This window comes from Zonotrichia leucophrys, chromosome 10 (assembly GCF_028769735.1).
Source record: "Zonotrichia leucophrys gambelii isolate GWCS_2022_RI chromosome 10, RI_Zleu_2.0, whole genome shotgun sequence".
Lineage (NCBI taxonomy): Eukaryota > Metazoa > Chordata > Aves > Passeriformes > Passerellidae > Zonotrichia > Zonotrichia leucophrys.
This window is the reverse complement of record NC_088180.1, coordinates 2963292-2986348: the sequence shown is the minus strand read 5'-3', so window position 1 is coordinate 2986348 and position 23057 is coordinate 2963292. Positions and strand designations below refer to the sequence as shown.

Here is a 23057-nt window from a genome sequence, read left to right as displayed (position 1 = left end):
GTGGGTCACCCTGTCCTGGAGTTCCCATGAGGGAATTGAGGCACTGAAATGTTGGGGTTACCTTTTGGAATGGGTTTTTAGGCCAGGCTGGTTTCCATGCCATTCCTGGTACAGAGGGAACAGGTTGTTAGCCCTGCCCAAGCCAACATTTCTTTTAAAATTAAGATTTCCTGGAAGATTTGTAAATTTGCAAGGTTGGACTGGAACAGAATCCAAGTTTTGAGCTCTCAAAGCACACCTGGAAGGCCTGGCTGGTTCAGCACATGGTGCTGCCTCACTGCAAGGACTTCAGAGTGCACTGGGATGATCCAGCTGTGGGGAAAACATCCCAAAGGCGGCAGCAGCAGCTCTGCTGGTCTCTCCCTTTGCCCAGCCCCAGTTTGGGCAGGAATTCAGGGAATTTCAGCCTGGCCTGGCTGCCCCCCCAGCAGTGTGTGGCTTTGGGAGGGGCAGCAGCTCCCACACTCATGGCTCTTGCACCCTGCAGGAGATTTTGGGGTGTGGGAGCCCACAGGACCCAGCAATTCCCAGCAGTGCTTTCTGGGATTGACTGGTCCCTGCACCCTTGGCAGAAGGAAAGTGGTGCCAGGGCCTCAGGGAGAGGCAGGCTGGGGCTCAGCTCTCCCTTGGGAAGAGGATTTCCCTCCTCTCTGCAGCCCTGTGCCTGGCAGGACCCTCAGGCTGGTCCCCCCAGTCACAGCCACCATCAGGGACACCCTGCCACACCTCTGGGTGTCCCCAGGGAGCCCCAGGCTGGGGCTGGGGTTGGCCATGCCCTGACTGAGTCCTGTTTCATCTCCTCTGCAGTTCCAGGCATCTCCCAGCACAGGACCAGCAAGCTCAGGTACCCTGCAAGGTGCAGAAGGAAAAGGGAGTTGCATCTTTTTCCTCCCTGCTAGGAGAGCCATGAGTAAGTTGGGAATGATCCCTTTAAAGCCATCACTACAGCAGAGTGTGTATTTTACCTAAAATAAGGAACAGCAGAGAGCTTTCACCCTCAGGCTCAGGGCTGAGCTCATCCCTGTCCCCCTGGCTCTGCTGTGACAGTGACAGGAGCCATGAGCCACACTGATCCCTGCTCTTCTGTGGGACAGGATCCCTTTGGGAAGGGGAGATGGGCACAGAGCAATGCCCTCAGCCATGGCCAAAGCACAGACAGCAAAGAGCAAATGGGGCAGCTCCTCCAGGGCTCCACAGCCTGGGCAGAGGGGACATCACCCCTGGGAGGTGGCAGAGGACACTTCCAGCTCCTTGGGAATGCCAGAGCTGGAGTGGGGCACCCACTGGGGCTGCTCTGCTGGCACTGAGGGCCCCAGAGCAGTGTGGGACAGGAGAGGCACTGAGGGCACAGGGACACAGAGGGGAACAGCCCTGGGGTCAGGGTGGGACCCTCCTGAGCTGAGGAAGGGACAGCAGGGGTGGCTGCTCAGCAGCCTGGCAGGGAGTGCTGGGGTCACACCTGGAATAAAGGCTGGCCAGGAGCTCTGCCTCCCACAGGGGAGGGAGCTGGACACAGAGCTGGCACCTGGTGACCAGGACCCTCCCTTGGCAGTGATTGCCCAGCACTGCAGCCCAGAGGGGTCAGACATGGGCACCACGGGGAGGGCAGGGCAGAGGGCAGCCCGTGCAGGGTGCCAGGATGCCAGGAGCCCTGTGCCAGCCCCAGGGGGATGGAGCTGCAGGGATGAGCCCCAGAACTGGCACACACACACCAGCAGTGCTCTTTGCTGGATGCCAGACCCTCCCCGTGCCCTCTGCCCCCTGCAGGCCGTGCCCAGCCCCCAGCCCTGTGTGAGGGATGGGGGGATCCTTCCCTCTGCAGAGGGGGAGAAGCAGGGCAGGGCATTGGGGTTGGAGGTGATCCTGCAGCAGCTTTTCATCATCCTGCACTTCCCTGCTCATGGAGAAATGCTCCCACTGTGGCCCCAGGTTTGGTGTGTGCCTCTGCTCTGGTTTCTCAGCCCAAATCTGCACTCAGAAACCTGCAGGAATGAAGTGAGGCTGCTCAGGCACGTTGTGAGCAGCACTATCAGCTCCTTGGCTGGACACTGATTTCCCAGGGGAGAAGCTGGGGCAGCCCAAGGTCCCCAGGTCAGAGCTGAGCTCCCCCTGCTTTCCAGCACAGACCTTCCCCAGGTGTGCTCCCCGTGCAGTGATGGCTGCAAGGACACTCTGCCCTCCCTGCAGCCCCCCAGCGACTCCAGGGGCGCAGTGCCCGCTGTCCCCAGCCCTGTGTGCACCCAGGGGTGCCTGGGCACTGCTCCTGGAGGGACAGGGGCTGCTGCCTGCTCTCTCCCCTGGATGAGGACAGGCTCGATTTTAGCTGGGTTTGTGCACATTGGTTCTGCCACTTCACTTTCAGAGCCCCCAGCCATTCTCCCTCGCCAATTCCAGCGCCCTTTGCCAAAGCCCCGCTCTGGCTTTAGGCTCTGATTTTAACGGAGCTGAAGGCGGTGCCATTAATGCAGATTAAGGGAACAAAGCTGTAACTTGGTTCTGCCATCTGCAGAGGCAGCAGAGGCGATTGCTGCCCCTGGCAGCAGCTCCCACCGACCCCAACCACTCCTGATGGGACAGAGCTCGCCTGAAGCCCCTCAGGAGATGGGGATGCGCTCATGGGGAGCGCCAGCAGCGTCCCTGGAGCTGCAGCCCGGCAATGCCAGGCCCTGTGCGGGCACTGCCCGGCTGGCACGGGCTGTGCCCAGGGTGGCACCGGCAGAGCCCGGAGCTGGGCACGAAGGCGTTAACAGCCTGTCCCGGTGCCACGTGTGTGAGCTCCTTCTCTCCCCGGGAGCCGCTCCCGGCTGGGCTGGAAATTACGGAGCTCTCCAGGGTCATTTTCCGCCCTTCTCCCTCCCGCTGCTTTTACACGGCCGCGCTGGCGGGCGGGCAGCGGCGCTCACGGGGTACCAGCGCCGGAGCCACGTGCTGGCTGTCCCCCCCAGGGCTCCTGTCCCCCCAGGGCTCCTGTCCCCTCTGGCCTGTCCCCTCAGGGCTCCTGTCCCCTCCAGCCTGTCCCCTCTGACCTGTCCCCCTCAGGGCTCCTGTCCCCTCTGGGCTCCTGTCCCCTCAGGGCTCCTGTCCCGGGGCCAGGTGCCTCCCCCCCAGGGCTCCTGTCCCCCCAGGGCTCCTGTCCCCTCAGGGCTCCTGTCCCAGGGCCAGGTGCCTCCCCCCAGGGCTCCTGTGCCCCGCTGTGGCCGCAGGATGGGGTCAGATCCAGCCAGGACCCTGCCCAGCCCTTCAGTCCCTGCCCACAGGGCAGCCGTGGTGATTCCCTGAGCGCAGGAGGGAAAGAGGGCACGGGGCTGAGGGCACAGTGCTGCCCGACTCCTCTGCCCACCGCTGCGGTGCCAGGCAGGAACGAGCCCCGAGGGATTGTTCACCTCCCCCTGCTGCCTCACACCCCTCTAGTGACAGAGATTGGAGCGCCAGGACAGCTCGTGTCGCGTGTCCCGGTGCTCCTGGGGAGCCTGTGGCACTGAGGACTGTCACACTCAGCCCCACAAGGCTGCTGAAGGTGTGGCTTTGATCAGCGCTGCCATGAAAGCTCCACCCCACAGACCATCCTGGAGACACTCGTGGCACAGCCCACACCTTTCTTTCTTCCCTGTCTGCACCAAAGTGGTCTCCTAAATCACAGGGTTTGGTTCAAGTGGTGCAAAACCAGGCAGGCACCAGCCTCGGGCACTCTGGAATATCCTCTGGGAGCCCTGAGTCACAGCCCTGTGGGCACTCAGCATCCATTTCTCATTTATCCTGGTGCTGTTCTTTGCTTGATGGGTTTTGTTAGATCCCAGTGGTTCTCACAGAGCAGCCTTGGCTGGGAAGGGCTGTCCCTACTCTGCTCTACTCTACTCCACTCCATCCCATCCCATCCATGCCCCACTGCTCCCTGCCCCCTCTCCAGGCCCAGCTGGGTGGGCAGAGACAGCCCCAGCCTGGAGCAGCTGAGCTGGGACTCAGGGAAATGGCCTGGAGCTGGGGCTGGAGATGGGAAACATCGGGATGAAGATGGGAAGCACCTGGGATGGAGATGGGAGACACCTGGGATGGAGGTGATGGGATTGGAAACACCTGGGATGGAGATGGGACACACCTGGGCTGGAGATGGGAAGCACCTGGGATGGAGATGATGGGATTGGAAACACCTGGGATGGAGGTGATGGGATTGGAAACACCTGGGATGGAGATGGGAGACACCTGGGATGGAGGTGATGGGAAACACCTGGGCTGGAGATGGGAGACACCTGGGCTGGAGATGATGGGAAGCACCTGTGAGTGTGGGCACAAGCAGGTTCCAGTTTGGCCTCTCCCAGTCCAGTTCCTTGCAGCAAGCAGCAGGAAGAACCAGCAGCTTCTCCTGTGCCCGCCCAGGTAGGAGTGGGGGGCTTTGGGGGTGACTCTCCACCTGAACCCCACCTTTTGGGGGTGCTGTGGGCCCTGGCTGATGGCGGCAGCTGTGGGGTTCTCACTGGATTTGTTTGTCCCTGTGACATTCTGGCTCTCCCTGTCCCTTCCCCAGGCAGGTGTGCAGCTGGGGCTGGGGCTGGGGGTGTTCTCCACTCCTTTATGCTCATGTTCCTGTGGCTGCCAAGGGTTGGCTTTTCCCTTTCCAGCCTTGCTGTGCCCTGTCAGTCCTGCCTGTTTCCTGCAATGTCTGTCCCCTGCCCTTCCAGGGTGCCACCACCCTGCAGAGCTGGCACAGCTGCTCTGGGGGCAGGATTTTGTTGTGTCTGGAATGTTCTGGAGAGCCACAGTGCAGCTCCAAGCTTGGCCTTCAAGAGTCACAGGGGGGGCAGGTGTGCTGGAAACCTCCCCTGATCTCACAGAAACAGCCTGGCAGAGCTGGGGGTGCTCACCTGGAGAGGAGAAGGCTCCAGGGAGAGCTCAGAGCCCCTGCCAGGGCCTGAAGGGGCTCCAGGAGGGCTCTTCCGACCCCTGTTGTGGGTGGGAAGCCAAAGCTCCCCTGGACAATGCGGGATTTACCCCGGGATTCCCCCTGAGGAGCAGCAGCAGCCCTGGGGCCCCCTGGTCCCGCCCGGAGCTCAGCTCGGGCCGTGCGAGCGCTGCGGCTGCTGAGCAGCGAGGCACCGCTGCCACCTGCTGTCCCCGGGCTGCGCTGGCACCCTGGGCCTGCAGGGCTGCCTGGCACCGCCCTGGCACCGCCCGGGGCACAGGACACAGCCAGGGCTCCCCAGGGAACCTGGAGCAAAGAAGGCTCAGGGGGGAATCTGTGGCTCTGCACAACTCCCTGACAGGAGGGGACAGCCCCAGGTCGGACTGTGCTCCAGGGGACAGGGACAGGAGCAGAGGAACGGCCTCAGGCTGGGGCAGGTGTGTGACCTGCTGGAAACCTCCCCTGCTCTCACAGAAACGGGCTGGGAGAGCTGGGGGTGCTCACCTGGACCAGAGAAGGCTCCAGGGACACCTCAGAGTCCTGAGGGGGCTCCAGGAGAGCTGGAGAGGGACTGGGGACAAGGGATGGAGGGACAGCACACAGGGAATGGCTCCCACTGCCATTGGGCAGGGATGGATGGGATATTGGGAATTGGGAATTGTTCCTTCCCAAGGAAGGGTTGGACAACAGGAGGAATTTCTCCATGGAAAGGTTGCTCAGGCATTGGAATGGGCTGCCCAGGGAGGTTTGGAGTCCCCATCCCTGGAGGTGTCCCAGGAATGCCTGGAGGTGCACTCAGTGCTCTGGGCTGGGGACAAGGTGGGGTTTGGGCACAGAGTGGATTCTGTGGTCTGGGAGCTTTTCCCAGCTCAGTGATGCCAATCCCAGCCTGGGCAGGGCTGGCAAAGCTCAGCTCCTGCCCCCTGCCTGGAGCTGGAGGTCGGTGAGCCCAGCAGGGTTTAGCTGCTCTCCCTGGACACAGAAACGCCCCCAGGCCTCTCCCCTGCCCCCACCATCCCTCCGGGGCAATTCCAGCTCCCTGCCCGGCTGGGGGCTTCGAAGGGGAAGGAAGGAGTGACCAGAAGGGCCCGAGTGACAGGGAGGGGACAGGAGTGACCCAGGCAGTGGCCGCTGGCTCTGGGCTGATGCACATCAGCACGGGGGTGGCAACAAGGACATCAATTCCTGCAAGTGCAATATCCCATGGTTATGGTGTTATTTTTCCATTATTTCCCAGTTTATTAAGGCTATTATTTGTACTTGCACTGATGTGAACCCCTTCCTTCTCTGCTTGCTAATTAAAAGGTGGTATTTTCACTGTGGAGCTTTGAAATAGGGAAATGCTCCAAGTTCAGAGGCTGCACAAAGCCTGAAGGGAGAACAATTCTCCTCTTTCTTCACAACCCACAGCAAGGGAAAAAAGAGCAAGTAAAACTCCAAACCTGGTCACTGAACCCACTAGCAATAATTAAACAAACTCTCCAAGCAGGACAGGAGTTGATTGGATTAAAAAAAGTGTATTGGATGCCCAATACAAAATAATAAACATGAAGTTATTAAAAAAAGCCATAGAGGATACAGCAAATACTACAGAAAAGCAAAAAAATTGTACAGAAAGGTCGACATCTACAGCAGTCCTTGAAATTCTTCTACATGAGAATCATAAAACAATGTACAGGTTTGGTTTGTTCCTTTTCCCCAAAAGTCTGAGGGAAGCTGTCACTGCACAGCTGGACTATGACACTACAAGGATACACAATGTTCCAAAGTTAAAATCACAGGATATGTAAGAAAACGTAGCATTAAAATGTGAAAAAGTGCAATACAGATTGTACACTGAATTGAATAAATGTTTTTTCTTTTTTTTTTTTTCAGTTTAACCTTAAAAAACCAACTTTGAACAGTTGTTTTATCATTAAAAATATTCCCCCTCCCCAAATGCAATGACAATATTAACATTCATGGTGTTCTACATAAGGAATATTCACAAAGGCCCCCAGCTGGGAATACTGTGTGTGTAGGATGGCATGTCTTTGGGTATAGGTAAAAAATAGGCAAAGGAACAGATCCACACCCTCCTTTCTCAGGCCAGGTGTGGATTTTATTCTTTAAATACATGTTCTGTAGCTTATTTTGCCCTGAATTGTACTGATTAAAATCCAAACATGAATTATCCAGGTGGCCCATGGTGCTACCATTTATTTAATTCCCTCCCCTCCCTCAATAATAAATAAATGCAGGAAATGACCCCACCCTCAATCCCTGCTCCCCCTTCTCCCAGGGACAGCTTCAGCTCCACTTCAGGGATAAAGGGAAGCGAAGGAAGCCAAGTTCTTTTTGCCACTTCAGTGGAATTCTCCTGGCAGAGGCACAGGGGCCTGAGCTTCCCAAATCCCAGCCCTGAACCATCAGGAAGTTTGGGATTCCTTTTATCCTAGAAGTGAAATTGCACAGGAGCTCATTGGCAGCTGGCTGGGGTTTCTCTCTTTTTTATTTCTCGTTTTGCTGAACTCCAGCCCTTTTTTTAATGCAGAGAAGGACAGAGCCAGGCAAGCACACAAAGAGAGAAGGAAAACCCCTCTTCCCTCCCTGTTCCCTCTCCTCCCTTTCCACACAGCTCTGGGAACAGCACCTGGGTCACCAACACTGGCTTGATTTTTACATGGTTTCCAAAGTGTAAAAAAATACATTTTTGCCTTGGTTTGTGTCTGAGGAATCCTTCAGAGCAGGATTCCTGTGGGATGGCCTGGGACAGGACCTGCAGGACCCTGTGGCCACCCAGTGCTCTCCAGCAGGATCTGGGCTGTTGGGAATGAGAAAATCCTCAAGTTCTCTGAGCCCAGGGGGCTCAACCCCAGCCCTGCAGGCTCCTGATCCATCTCTAAACCAACAACAACAAAACAGCTGCCAAAAGAAGCTCCCTGTAGGGTCACCTGGGCAGGAGAAGCCCAATTCCCAGGAGGAATTCTCTGAATGTTCCTAAAGGAGCCTCTTGCTGGCCCAGGGAGCAGACACACAGTACAGCTGAAGATGTTTCCTTGTTCTTCAGTCTTCCCAGTCACTGGAAAAAGACAGGAAAACAACAGGAATGAACCCTCCCCCCGCCCAGGATCCCCTCCCCTTCCCCAGCTACTTCTCCCCCCACTGAAAATATGAAACTGCACAAAAAGCGACAAACAAGGCTCTCAATTACACCTCAACTCAAACAGACCGGGAATCTCACAGTGATGAGAGGAGAAAAGTCAGGCTTTTAATAATTATAATATAAAAATAATAAAAAAAGCTTACAAAGAGCAGTGCAGCATCCCAAAAGGCCATGGATTAACTGCCAGAAGGGGACGTAATTATACGCAGGATAAAAAACAAAACTGAACAACCCACACTGGCAATGAATTTTCATACACAATAGAACAAGCAGTCAAACCTCAGCCTAGGCTGTGGAAAACAACAGTTTCTCCCTTTTTTTTTTATTACAATATTTTTTTCCTTTTTATAAAAAAAGATAAAATAAAAACAACAAATAAAATTGTACATAAATGCCAATGTCCAACACTGAAAAGGCAGGGCAATCACACCACTGAGACAAAACCTGACCAGAAAAAAACTAATGGCGAGTCCACTTTGCTTTGCTTTTGTCCTGCTGGGTCCCAGCCTGGCGTGGCCCATCCTGCTGGGTGCTGCTGGAACCCCACGTGGCTCCCTGCAGGACAAGGGGTGACACTGGTGTCACCTGGGCTGGTTCCTCTCCTCCTCCCTCCATTGCTCTCATGTGCTGTCCCTCTTTCTGGTTTGTTGATTTGTTATTTTTTTCTCTTTGTCGTTGTTTGCTGTAGTGTTTCCTCTGTACAATCCTGGTGGGCAGGGCAGAGTCCGAGGCCGGGCGCTCACGCCGTGGTGATGGCGTTCAGGTCCTTCATGAGCCCCTCCAGGTGCGCCATCTCTTTGGTCAGCTCGTCGGGCTCGTAGCTCTGCAGGGACAGGGGCACTCACACAGGGCTGGGGCTGGCCAGGAGCCACCCAAGGGCACTCCTGGGGCAGCCCTGGGCCCAGCTCAGCCAGCAGCACATGGGATTTAGCCATGCCAAGGGGGGTTTGGGCACAGAGTGGACTCAGTGGGCTGGGAGCTCTTTTCCCAGCTCAGTGATTCCCTGTGAACCCAGCCTGGCAGGGTTGGAAAAGCTCAGCTCCTGCCATGGCTCTCTTTCCAAGTTGTGGTTCAGAGCTCCACTGGCCAAGCCCTGTTCTCCTGCCTCAACCCCTGCCTTTGAACCAAAGCAGGAAATTGAGAAGGATCTTCCCAGCTTAGGGAAAGGTCCTATGCACCTTTTATATGGTGCATTTTGGAAATAAATTAATGGGCAGGTAAATAGACAGAAATACAACTGTGAAGGACTGCTTGACTGTGAAGGTGCCCTCAGTTCAGCCCCATGCACTGAGGGTCTGTCACTGCCTGCTGTACTGCGCTTGAATTTGTTGGCAGAGTCAGCAGAAATTGCAGAAGTGGTGCCAGGGAAAGGCAGCACAAAGGAATGCAAAGAAACCTGCTTTTGCTGGAAATTAAAACTTCTGTTCTCCTGAAAATAGAAACAGCAGTTGCACTGATCACAACACAGACCAAACCCCTCTGATTGTCAAACCCAGGCCTCAGGACCAGAACTATTAAATTCATGGATCAATCCACAAAGGAGCAATGACTTAGAGCTACATGTTAATTATCCTAACAGTGACATCAGACATCAGCTTGCAAATGACCCCAAGACCATCCCTGTCACTGCATTTGGTCAATTTGGGCTAAATTATCATTTCATTTTAACAGATCAGACATTACTGTGCATGAGTAAAGCTTTGCTCCAGGAAAAAAGGTCCAAGGGACACTTCACCAAGGCTGTTTGGGATCAGGACAGCTGCTAAACTCACACATTTTTAGGCTCAGCTGTCCCATTTCTGTCACCACTGTGGACAGACCATGGCCTGGCTCATCTCCAAGCCCCTCCTGACCAAGGCCTTCCCAGTTCTGAGCAGTTTCCAGCCCTGTCCTGTTCTCACACACAAACTTCCTCCTCCATTCCAACAGCCAAGAACTTGCACTTTACCAAACCTCTGCCTTGTGCAGCAAAGTCATCCCAGCCCTGTGCCCAACACAGCATCTGCCAGCTCCTGACTGGGACAGAGAGCAGCAGCTGGGAGTGAACTCCTGCCTTAAACTCCTTCCTACAGCTTCTCCCAAAAACCCACAATTAATTCAAATCATTACCCAACCCTGAACCTCACAGTTCAACCTGTAATTTACATTTTAAGATTCATAGTTGAACCAGTAATTTAATTTAATCTGTTTTTTTTTGTGCTGGCTCTACCTTGCACTAGTGCATTAATGAAAAAAAGTATTAATGGCTCTATTTAAATATTACAAATTAGTTGTGGAGTATGGGTTTGGTACAGACCAAACAAAATTAATAAAGCAGGAGTGGCAGAAGCTCAAAAGGGCACCAAGATCAAGTTTCCAGATCAGGACATAGAGAAATAAAATCAGGGGAGTAAAAAACATGTGACAAAAGGACAATGAGGAAAATAAATTCCAAATGAGCATTTCCTGCAGCAGTGATGCAGCACTGAATATTTCTGTATTAACAGGTGACACAATGGCCACAGCAGCAGCTCCTTGGCTTGCAATTTGAGTGGAAAACAGCTCTTCCAGTGCCTCACACCCAAAACATTCCTTAAAAGCTGCTTCCAAAGCTGCCCAACAAGGCTGCACCCTTCCCAAAAGTCAGGAAACTTTCCTGTGATAATTTACAAACATTTTTGGGATGATGGATAGCTTGGAACACTCTGACGTTAATGTCAAATGTTCTGTCTGCAATGGCACTGGGAATGCTCACGGAATGGCACTGGGAGTGCCCTGCGGAGCTGGGGATGGCACTGGGAATGCTCTGCAGAGCTGGGGAATGACAGTGGCACTGGGAATGGCACTGGGAATGCCCTGCAGAGCTGGGAATGGCACTGGGAATGCTCAGGGAATGGCACTGGGAGTGCCCTGCAGAGCTGGGGAATGACAGTGGCACTGGAAATGCCTGCAGAGCTGGGGATGGCACTGGGAATGCTCAGGGAATGGCACTGGGAATGCCTGCAGAGCTGGGGATGGCACTGGGAATGCTCAGGGAATGGCACTGGGAATGCCCTGCAGAGCTGGGAATGGCACTGGGAATGCTCAGGGAATGGCACTGGGAATGCCCTGCAGAGCTGGGAATGGCACTGGGAATGCTCAGGGAATGGCACTGGGAATGCCCTGCAGAGCTGAGGGTGGCACTGGGAATGCTCAGGGAATGGCACTGGGAATGCCCTGCAGAGCTGAGGGTGGCACTGGGAATGCCCTGCAGAGCTGAGGGTGGCACTGGGAATGCCCTGCAGAGCTGAGGGTGGCACTGGGAATGCCCTGCAGAGCTGGGGAATGACAGTGGCACTGGGAATGGCACTGGGAATGCCCTGCAGAGCTGGGGAATGACAGTGGCACTGGGAATGGCACTGGGAATGCCCTGCAAAGCTGGGGAATAACAATGACATTGGGACTGCTCTGCAGAGTTTGGAAATGACACTGGGAATGCTCAGGGAATGGCACTGGAAATGCCTGCAGAGCTGGGGATGGCACTGGGAATGCTCTGCAGAGCTGGGGAAGCTGCAGCTGCAGGACTCAGCAGGACCCTCCCTGTCTCCCCCCATTTTCCATGCGGATTCCTGGCATAGGAGCTGTGGCAGTGCCAAGCCCCTGTGCCCATGCAGGTGCCCCCAGAGCCCCGGGGTGAGCCCTGCCAGCCTGGCAGGGGTACCTACGCTCTCCGAGTCCTCCAGCATGCGCGTGGTCTCCTGCACCTCGGGGGCGCTGGGCACCACCACGGGCATGGGCGGCCGGGTCCTGCCCAGGGTGCCGATGGACGCCGTCTTCACCGCGTGCAGGGGGTGCCCGGGGGCTGCAGAGAGGGGGCACACGTCAGGCACGGGCACTGCCTCTGTGCCTGCCCAGGGAGCCCCTGGGAGGAGCACAGGAAGGACAGGGGGAATGGCTCCCACTGCCAGGCATGGATGGGATAGTGGGAATTAGGAATTGCCCCCTGGGAGGGTGGGCAGGCCCTGGCACAGGGTGCCCAGAGCAGCTGGGGCTGCCCCTGCATCCCTGGCAGTGCCCAAGGTCAGGCTGGGACAGTGGAAGGTGTCCCTGCCCATGGTAGGGGGTGGCACTGGATGGGATTTAAAGCTCCTTTTGAACCCAAAGCAGTCTGGGATATGTCATGGTTTGACGTTGGCACAATGCCAGTGCCCCCTTGAAAATATATTTCTATCAGGAGAAAAGAAGGATTCATTTATGGCGTGTTGGATTTGAATTGCCTTATCTACCTACAGAAAATGACCCCAACAAAAGTCACCCCAGCCTGTGCCATATTTCCCGTGATGCCCAACCCCACCTCCCTTTGTTCCCCGTTGCGTGGCCTCACCTTGCTGGCTCAGCAGGGGGGTGCTGGGCAGGGCAGGGTCGAAGGGGCCCCCGGCGTTGGGCACGGCGGGCACGGCGAAGCTCTTGAGGGGGTGCGAGGGGCGCACGTGGGCCGTGGGGGGGCCCTGCGGCTCCTCCTCGGCGGGCAGGAACGGCCCCTCGGGCTCCGCCAGCTCCGCGCTGGGCACGGCCGAGCCCGCCGGCATCGTGTCCGTGCTGGGCGTGTTCCGGACGGACTCTGCGGGGACACACAGCGACAGCAGGGGTCACTGCTGCTCCTCCTGCTGGGACCCCCGGCCCGCGCCGAGTGACCATCGGCTGAATGGGAGCTAAAGGAGCCGAGAGCCGAGCGATTGCACCTCTCACGGTTTGGCACTGAAAGAGCTCCTTGGTCCACTCCTCAGACAAACAGCACAGAACACGAATCTGCAGCCTCCTTTTACCCCAGAGTACCAAAACACTGGCATTTTTAACTAGGAACTCTTCACAGCACTGGGGTGGTCACAGAGGAGCCACACTTGAAATCCATTTACTGAGACTCATGGAATGGTTTGGGCTGGAATGGAACCTTGCAGCCTCAGGAACTGTTTTCTTAAGGAAACAACTTTTGGCTGTGATACCTTCAAATGGTGACCTTCAAGTAGAGAAGCTCAGAGTTTGCTTCATCCCAGTGTGTTACCCACGTGCACATTTAGCAGCACCAGTGCTTTGGGATTTTCCAGAGCAATGCAGACTTCAGTGCTCTCTAAAACTACTGCAACTGATTCTGATCAAGCCTGGAAGTGCTGCATGGAAATCACCCCCATTCTCTGTGTACCCCATTCTCCATAGCCAAGCCTGGACTTTCCTTCCCTGCTGCTTTCCAATTGTGTTATTTAGGGGAAAAGTTACCCCATGAAGCAGCTCAGAGTTAATCTGATGTTTCAGACTCCAGGACAGGAGGAATCCCTGTTTGGAGCTGTGTGTAAAACATGAACCCCCTTTTCCAAGGACACCACCAAGGATGTCAAGGATCAATACCTGACCTACCCAGGCAAGCCCAGCCCATCCTGACGGAACCCCCAGAGGAGAGTGGCCCAGCTCCAGGCTGGGGTTTCCAGGTGTTTCCCTGGCTGCTGCACAGAGCAGCAGCTCCCTCAGGCTTGGTGTCTCACCTGTGGAGTCGGCCCTGTCCGAATGGGACATGGCAGAGCCCAGGGGCCACGGGCTGAGCTGGTGCTGCAGGAAGCTGCGGGTTGGAGAGGCGAGGCTGCCGGAGTGGAAATGGTGGTGAGGGGGGTCGAGGGAATGGATGGGATGAGCACTAATCACAGCTGTGGATGAACACAAGACAGAGAAACACTTAACACACACACAGGACAGGCTCCTGGGGGCTCCCCCCCCTGCTCCCTCCTCCAGCAGGGAGCCAGACCCTCGGCTGACTGACAACCCAGAATCAACCCCTGGGTTATCACACCTCAGATGTGCTTAGGACAAAAAAATCACCCAATTACAGCTCCAAAAACTGTGCCACCAGCTCTTAATGCACTGCTGGATTCCAAGGAAAAGTTCAGAAGAAGAATAAAGAGAATACAGATCTGTTATCCACATTGATATATTATCCACTATTATATAGTGAATATACTATCCACTACTGATATACCATGGAATGAGGTGTGGTAAACAATAAACAGCCCTTTGCTTCCCAGCATCCTCCCAGAATTTCTGTACTCCAGGAGGCAAAGAAGGAAGTCACTAGGTACACACCATGACTGCAAATTAGACCAAACTGGCACAGTGAATTGCCATAATTCAGTACTTAGGAGGTAATGAATAACTCCATCTGAACTCTCCAGTGGGTGGAAGAAAGCCATGGAAGGTTGTGCAGGCCCAGAGCTGGAGATGGAATGGTTCTGGTGGGGCTCACTGAGAAAGGGTCTCATGTGCCAGGGTGAGCTCCTGCAGACCCCACAGTGGATGTCCCAGTCCCACAAAGCAGAGCCGGTGGCAGGAGGCCCCTGGAGCTCTCACAAACAGCATGGACAGGCCAAGCCTCAAGGCCAAGCTCCAGCAGGGCCTGGGCTGCTCTGTGCCCCCAGGCAAGGCAGGAGCAGAGCCTGGCATGGGATGGGCACCTGTCCCACAGCCACGTGTGACACAGACCAGCTCCAAGGAACTCAGTGTCAAACTGCATCCTCTGCTCCCCCCTCACACGTGGAGAGCTGGGAGACAGCAAGGAGATCACACTGCTTGGTGTACAGCCAGCAAACCACATGCTACTCCTGGAAAAATGTCACAGAACGAGAAGACTGACAAACTGAGCAATCAGGTCATCAGGACACTTGAAAAAGTAGGCAGAGATCAACAACACCAAGTGCTCAGCTCAGTTTTTAATTCAAGTAAAAGAAAGTGGAGATGTAATGAACTACTCTGAAATAATTCCATAAAATGGAGAGATTGTGGCAGCAGCCACCTGGCTACAGGTGGAACATGATCACAGAGCTCAGGGAAGTCTAAAGCTCAGCCTGGGTGAGCTTGCTGTGATTTTACCTCCCAGTTCTGCCCCTGCACAGTAACTCCTGAGCTTCTCACTGGGGTTCTCACACAGGGCTTCAGTCTGGCTGTTCAGAGGTTCAGCCAAGTCCCTTTCCATCTTGGAGTCATTTGAAAACTCTAGATATGTTGTTTAATTCCAAAAATATTTCACAATAATGGTAATTTTGGTATCAGAGAAGGATCCCAGGGCAAAGAAGTCTCAAGGAGCTCAGAGTAAAGTCAGAGAAGGCTCTGAGAGCAGCGAGTGCAGAGATAAAGGGGATGGTGACTGCTTGGGCTGGAGGGGAAAACCAACAGTGAGGAACCTGACAGAGATTCCAGCTCCTGTGGAGCAGCTGGACACTGGCAGAGCTCCAAGGGAATGACTACAAGAGGCAGCAGACCCACAGGCTGTGCCTGGAGAGCCCAGACAGGGACAGACAGATCTGGCCATGCCCCTGCCCTCACCCCACTACAGCCACATCCAGTCCCTTCTAACGTGGCCTCACTCTGCCCACACCAGGAGGGCTCAGGAGCCTCCCCTGAGCTGCCCCTGCTGCCCAGGATGGGATTTCCTGGGAGCAGGGAGTGGCTCCAGCAGGACTGGGGGTTCACTTACGCTGAGGTGGCTGAGAATCAAAAGGCATCATCATCTTGGGCCTCATGCCCCTCCTTCCTGCCAGCGTGGACATGCTGTCCTCTGACTCGTGTCCTGAGGGGAAACAGCCACGTTATGCTCTGCTCCAGCTCTGCTCCAGCATTCCCACATCCTCCTCTAGTCCTGCTCCCAGGCAGCTCTTGGAGCCACCAGTGACAAAAGCAGCCCCTTCCCCTTTGCTGGAAGGTGGGAAGAAGGTGGTGAGGGTGAGGATTTTGGGAACTGGAGAAACTCTCCAGGCCCCAGTGCAAACCTCTGGCAGTGATTCAGCTCTGGGCTGAAAGGTCAGAAACAACTCCAGTGCTTTAATATCAAGTGAGATGATTTTCCCATTACTACTCAGTATTTACCAAGAGAAAGTAATGATCTAACTCTTGGATGCTCCATTTCCTCACTAAAACACATGATCCAACCCCTCCAGAGTCTCAGAAACCAGGAACAAACCCAATTCACTACTTGGAAAATAAGAACAGAGAAGAGGAACTTCATCATCTCTCAATAAAGTGATGTCACCAGCCACAGGAAATGCATCTCACCCCCTGGGCTCCCACCTCTGTAGGAATTCCTCCTTTGATGGATGTTGCTGTCCATGGAGTTGTCCACCGGGGTGATGTCCTGGGAGTTGCGAGGGATGGGGGTGTCTGTCATGATGGGGTTGGGATCTGGGGATTTATCAATGGGTTTGAGCTCCAGCCTCTCGTGATGGATCCAGAGGTCTGGAGGTTTGACATCTTTGGAGTTGCCCTTGTACTTGTGGGAGCCGTTCACGGATTTGCAGGCGGCTCGTTTCCTGGGGAGGGGAGCACAGGAGATGTTCTCACTTTTGGAAAAGGCAACTTTCACACAATCACAGAACAATGAGGTTGGAAGAAACCCCTAAGATCATCAAGTCCAGCCTATGCCCTGACACCTCAACTAGACTCTAGCACCAAGTGCCATGGCCAGTCTTTTTTAAACACATCCAGAGATGGTGATTCTACCACCTCCCTGGGAAGAGCAATCCAGTACTTTGTTATTCTTTCTGTGAAAATTTTCTTCCTGATATCCAACCTATACCTTCCCTGATGTAGCTTGAGACTGTGTCCCCTAGTTCTGTCAGAGACCGACCCCACCTGTGCACAACCTCCCTTCTGGGAGCTGCAGAGAGCAATAAGGTCACCTCTGAGCCTTCTCTTCTCCAGGCTGAGCATCCCCAGCTCCTTCAAACCTTCCTCACAGGGTTTGTGCTCCCAGCCCCTCTCCAGCCTTGCTGCCTCCTCTGGAGGCCCTCAAGGATCTCAACATTCTTCCCAAACCGAGGGCCCAGAGCTGGGCACAGCACTGAAGATGGGGTCTCACCAGGGAGAACTTTCCCTGGGATTTCCCTCAGGTCTTGCATCCAGCTGGGCACAAGTTTTCCACTGGGCAGGGAGCTTTGAATTTTGCACACAAGCCCCAGTGACAGCTCAAAGCACATCCATGGAATGCAGCCCTGGCTCTGCAGCCCAGCCTTCCTTACCAAGAATGAAGTTTGCAGAAATTCTGCTCATTAAGAGAATATTCCAGTGCTGTCCCCTGGCTTTTCAGCACTTCCTTAAAAATCTGGTTTGCATAACACATCTCCTTTTCAAACTCCAAATACAGCTCTGGTCTTTCAAAGAACACACAGAGACCCTGCAGGAGCATCAGTGCTGCAGCATTAATGCAGCTGCTCTGAGGGAAGCACTCGGATACAAACACTGGGATTTGGGAGCACTTTCCTAAGGAATCCAGCAGCACACTCAGATTCCCCTCCAGTGATCCTACTGAAAACCAGATAATGTCAATGCAAGAGGGAGGAGCTGCCTGAGCTCTTGAGCTCTCCCAGCTCCCTACACATGGATTGGCTCCACTTTGGAAACTTGTGAAGGAATGTCACTGTGATATTTTCTGACAAATCCCTTCACCAGCATTTCTTCTCCTGGGGAGCTGAGAAGCCTCAGAGAAGAACGAAAACAATAATTATCTGATTGCTTCTCCTTGTGTTTGCTGCTTTGGAAAGTGGGCTGGAGATTGTTTATCCAACAAGTGGTTGCTTGATTGGTTCCATGTGCATTGTTTTGACTTAATGACCAATCACAGCCAGCTGTGTCAGACTCTGAGGAGTCAGTCACAGGCTTTCATTATCATTCTTGTTAATCCTTCTGTCTGTATCCTTTCTCTTTCTTTAGTATAGTTTTAGTATAGCATTTTTAATATAATATAATATAATATAATATAATATAATATAATATAATATAATATAATATAATATAATATAATATAATATAATATAATATAATATAATATAATATAATATAATATAAAATCATAAAATAATAAATCAGCCTTCTGAGAACATGGTGAGAATCTTCTGAGAGATTCTCATCTCCCACCTCGTCCTGGGGACCTCACAAACTCCACAAAGGACAATTTCTCCTCAGGGAGGGAGGAGGAAGTGCAGGCCCTGATTTGTGTGTGAGCTCGAACTCTGGGACACTGGCAGGAAAAGCAGCCCAGCAGCAGCTACAGGCTGCAGGACTTAGAGGGAATAAACCCTGACTGAAGAACTAAACCCCAGAGTCAGTAAGGCAGCCCCAGCCCCAGCCCCGTTACTTTTTCTGGTGGGACGTGGTGCGGCGCGTGCAGAAGACGGCGACGATGACGACGATGACGATGGTGATGACGCCCACGGACACGATGATCACCAGCAGCATGTTGCTGTCCAGGGGGGATGTGGGGCTGCCATGGGGGCTGTTACTGCCTGGGAAGGTTGGGGAGGGGAGAAAAGGCTCATTTATTACACAGGAAATCAAGCAGTGCCCACCAAAGACGTCTGGAATCCTGCAGATCAGCAGGAGGGGATGGAGCTCCTGAGCAATGTTTGTTTCTCTGCATTTGCCAACTGTTTCTGTACAATTGCTCATCTGGAAGTTGATTTATAGATCCATTTCCTACTGAGTCTGTCACAATTGAAGTGCAGCCTACTCAGTTATCACAAAAACCTCCTCACTCTCAGCAGAGTCAGTCTGGGATCCTGCTAAACCTGCAGCACCACAGACTCCCCTTGGAGCCACTGGAATTGGACCAGGAGCCTCCAGGGGTCTCTTGGCTCCAAAGGAAACCCTTTATCCAACCCCCTGAGGACAGGAAATCCCAACACACAGCACTGAGCAGGAGAAGGAGCACAGGAGGCCTTTCCCTCCCCATCTGTCCCTGCTGAATTGATGTGCCACTATGCTGGGAGCAGCTCTGGCATGGAAATGCCAAGGGAGCCCAGCAGCAGCAGGAACAGCTCTGGAACTGCTGCTGGAACATTCCCTGGCTGCCCCACAGCGTGGCCATGGAGCAGCTGTGCCCCACACTCACCTCCCAGCGGGGGTTTGTAGTCCGGGCCCAGGTCCAGGGGGCGGCTCCCCTTGCCAGCAGATCCTGAGGCTGCAAGGTTGGACACGGAGGAATGTTACACACAGAAACACAACTCAGCATCTGAGGCCTTCTCTGGAACCTCCCCAAGCCCCCCAGCAGCAGCTTTTCCCTCCTTTTCTGTCCCTACAACAAAACTTGGCTTTGCACAGCACCTGCTTCTCCGAGGAAAGAGCCACTTCTCCAAAGGAGCTCTTCAATGGTTTCCCAGTTGTATGTTCCTAATTAGGCCTCTCCTGATTTCACTTTAAAATCAACAATAAAGCCCATTTGCAGTAAGGCACAGATACATGTTGAGGCAAATGGTTTTGCCACACTTGTACTGAGAGTTCCTCCCCCTGAAACAGGAATTATCCAGGTGCCTTTTCCTAACACCCAATTCCAGCAGCTGAGGGAGACAGGAAATGTGCACAGTAAATGTAATATTAAGGCCCTGCCTAGCCATAAAAACTTGCTTTCAGCTTCTCCCTGTCCTCCCCTGCACACCACAGGTGACAACAAAGCACCACAAAAGTGGTTTTGATGAAACCCAAGGGAACAATAAATTAGTTACATCCAAACCTGGTCCTTCCACCAAAATGCATTAATGCAAAATTAATGACAAAAACACTGGAGCACGGGAAACACTGAGCAATGGTGCAAAGAACAATATTCCCTTGGTTACAGGAATCCAGAGTATTTTACACAATTCCACACTGATCTACAAGAAGAAAAAAAAATCCTCCAAGAAGTGAGGCAGTGTGGAGGAGAACACTCAGGAGGAGGATTTTTTTTTCTGTTAAAAATCTCCTTTAATCAAGAAGTAAGAAGTGTTAAGGGATGTGTAACAAATGGAAACTGAAGCTCAAGTGAGAGCCTGTGAACTGGTCCCTGAAATGAAGACAAATGGCAAAACCAGGCAGGGGCAGGGGCTAAAGCTGGGGAGGGGAGCAAGGAGAACATTCTGTGTGTGCAGTGAGGGACAGGAAGGACTGCAGGACAGACAGTGGGACATGGGAAGGACCCCGGGCCCTGCCAGGATGGAGCAGACACAGCACCAGGGTCCCTCTGTGGGCACCAATAACCCTGTGCAGCAGCAGAGGCAGACTGGGACAGCACCATACACAGCTTTTATGTGATATTTGTGTCTGCCTGGGCACTGAACCTGCCCTGGAAAGGTGGGAGCCCCAGAGGGACTCAGAATCCCTGCGGCTGGGGAGCTGCTCCAGGCACAGAAGCTGTGGGAGAGGGGGGACATGAAGAAGCAGCAATATTTAGGGAGGGAATCAGACACCCTGAGCACTCCCAGTGTAGCAGCTGGAGCCCTAAAGCAGGTGAGAAGATGGAAAAGGGGATGGACAGGAGATGGCACACACTTCACATTGTTTTATGGAAAACAAGTATCTTCAAGAAGCAGAATGTCAGCCCATAAATGTAGCTGGTAACAGTAACTATGCAGATATATAATGAGAGATATATAAAATATACTGCACTGAGGCTTCCAGGAAATATCTGACAGTGCTGTGCAATGCTTTGTTAAAATAGCACCATAAAAAAAACATGTGGAGCCTATTAACAAGATTAACAACAAATTAACTGAGAAGAATGAGAATTAACCACAAGAAATGCTTCCAGTGAGCTCTGCAAGGACCTGTGCTTGGCTAATGCAGCTCAGTGTCCTGAATAACACCAGAAAGGAGAAGGGAACAACTGCCCTGAGGCCAGCAAGGGACAGCAGATGAGGGCCAAGAGAGAGAGACAGTGCACAGGGACCCTCATGGAACCCATGTCCTCCTCCCTGATGAATTTAGGATGAAATTCAGGTACCCAGCCAAGGTGCTTCTGAGGATCCAGGTACTAAACTCACAGACGAAGAGTTTAAACCTTTAAATGCATTCCAGGGAGCCCCAGCTCTTAGGCAGTGGGACCTGTTTTAAGGAGTAGTTTAAGACAGCATTTGCTGGAATGGTTTTTAATTCAGCCTCTGAATCTCCTGTTATAATATACCCAGACAGAACATTTTAACTGTGGGTGACTTCAGGATGGGTTTACTCAACCAGAGACCTCAATCTTTGCTTTGGGATGAGGTCAGTGCAAGCACCTGACACCTGAGAGCAACAGGCCCTGAGCTCTGGCCAAGCTCTGTGCTCAGAAAGGGTGGGGAGAACAGAATGCTGTGCTGAGTGCAGAGGGAAACATTAAAGCAGACAAAGAGAGAAAAGGACAGAACCATTCAGGGCAGAGCATCAATCAATCCCCTCAGGTTTTGCTCCCAGCCTGAGTAACTTGCTGGTTCTCCCCTGCAGCTCCCAGCCCGGCAGTTCAGTGCTGCTCCTCAGCTCCACTCCTGCACTGCCTCTGCCTTCCCCTTTCCCACATTCCAGCTCCTGCCATGATTTCAGCTCTCCCAGTGTCCTTACCGGAATTCTCAAACAAAACTCCTGGCTTTGATGATTTATAAATAATAGGATGTGATAAAAATTGATCTTGACTAGGAGAAGATGTTACTTTAGGGTGTAACACTGGCTGCAAAGGGGTTGGAACAGGGAGAAGCAGAAAACAGCAACTTTCACCTCAATCCCTGTAACCTTCCCCAGTTCCCTGCTGCTGCAGGTGAGCAGGACAATGACACTGCAGCATCTGCTCCCCAGCCAGCCCCAAGCCCAGCCCCACCTCCAGGACACAGGGATGGGGATCCATTTACTCCCTGTACCAGCATCACCTGGTGCAGAGTCAAAGCACATTTCACAAATGACTGCAAGTGCCAAGCTGAGGAGCCAAGTGAGGAAGGAGCAGCTCCCTCAGAGCCCCTTCAGGATCTCTTTAATTGCATGTCTAAGCTGTTTGCCAATGGCCTTTTTAACTCATCCCTCCAGACTAATTCTCCCCCTTTTATGGGGCTTGTAGGTTATTTGGAAGAAAGCAAGCAGTGCCCTGGGACATCCACCTTCTAATTCGATGTGGGAAGCTCAAAGCTCCCATTTTTCAAGCAAACATTTTAAAACCTTAAGGCTTTTAGGAGCCAGTGCTGGGCTCCTCAGGAGAGTCTGGGCTCCAAATGAGCTGACAGGCAGAATCTCTCCTGCACAGAGCTTTCCAGGGCTTCCCTGCCTTTATTATGGAATGAATCCTCACAAGCAGCACTTGTGCTAACCAGAATCCCTTTGATCTTCCACCCCTTTGTACGTGGGCAGGGCTGGATGGGGCAGCACTGGCTCCAGAGCAATCCCCCAGCAGGATTCAGAGCTGGCACAGCCCCCATGGCCCTTCTGGGACATCTCTACAGAGATCCCTTCACATTCCTGCCACCCACAGCCTCCAGCTCTCCCTGTCAGCACAGCAGGAACCACCCCAGTCAGAGCACAGGATCCTGCTCCACTCAGAAATGTCACAGCACATGGACAGCAAACAGAACAGTGAGGGATGGAGAGAGGAGAAATGTGGCTGTTCATTTACCTTGGTCATTGGGCATTTTATCTGAGGACTCAGCTTAGTGGGGCAAGCACAGGGAGGAAAAAACAAGAGACACATCACAAGGATTGAAGGAGTGAGACAGAATTCCAAGTTTCCCACAGCACAGGGTACAGCTCTTGAAACTCACACGGAGAAGTGTCCAAGGCCAGCCTGGACAGGGCCAGGAGTAACCTGGGCTGGTGGAGGTGTCCCTGCCCATGGATGGGCTGTAGGGTCCCTCCCAATGACAGGATTCTCTGACAAACTCATAATTCTATTTTTCCCAAGCTCTCTCCCATTTTACTCTTCACTGTCTTTGCCCATCACCATCCTAAATTAGGGGCCTGTTGCATCCCAGGAGTTCCCACTGCCAGAGAAGTGACACACAGGACCTGGACTGTCACTGCAGCCACCCTGAGTCTGTGACAGCAAAGGCCCCAGGCTCTGGGAACAGCCAGTGAAGCCCAGAGCTGAGCTCCAGCCACAGGGATGCAGCATTCCATCAACTCTCCCACCTTGGTCAATCCCCAAGCCCTCAGCCCTGGGAACATGAACTACTGACCATGGAGCCATCCCTCCCAAAGGGAAAAACTGACTCCCCATGGGCTTGGTGTCACAACTGCCTCTGGTTTCTCCTGGCTTGGTGT

General features: G+C 53.4%; 1 protein-coding gene across 11 annotated transcripts in view; it reads right to left on the bottom strand.

The window, feature by feature from the left end:
- Positions 1–6394: 6394 nt before the first annotated feature.
- The window catches only part of NEO1 (neogenin 1), a 183220-nt gene continuing 166557 nt past the window's right edge, over positions 6395–23057 (bottom strand). For 5 of the 11 annotated variants that reach the window (XM_064722704.1, XM_064722706.1, XM_064722707.1 and 2 more), the window contains 9 exons: positions 22414–22446; positions 18922–18990; positions 18169–18316; positions 16107–16345; positions 15517–15609; positions 13538–13696; positions 12385–12621; positions 11726–11862; positions 6395–8865 (listed from right to left, as the gene is read on the bottom strand). In XM_064722704.1, the coding sequence (XP_064578774.1) occupies positions 8782–8865; positions 11726–11862; positions 12385–12621; positions 13538–13696; positions 15517–15609; positions 16107–16345; positions 18169–18316; positions 18922–18990; positions 22414–22446 (1199 nt within the window). In that variant the 3' untranslated portion in view covers positions 6395–8781. The remainder of the gene's footprint in view (positions 8866–11725; positions 11863–12384; positions 12622–13537; positions 13697–15516; positions 15610–16106; positions 16346–18168; positions 18317–18921; positions 18991–22413; positions 22447–23057) is intronic. The other 6 variants (XM_064722705.1, XM_064722709.1, XM_064722710.1 and 3 more) reach the window with 3 other exon arrangements.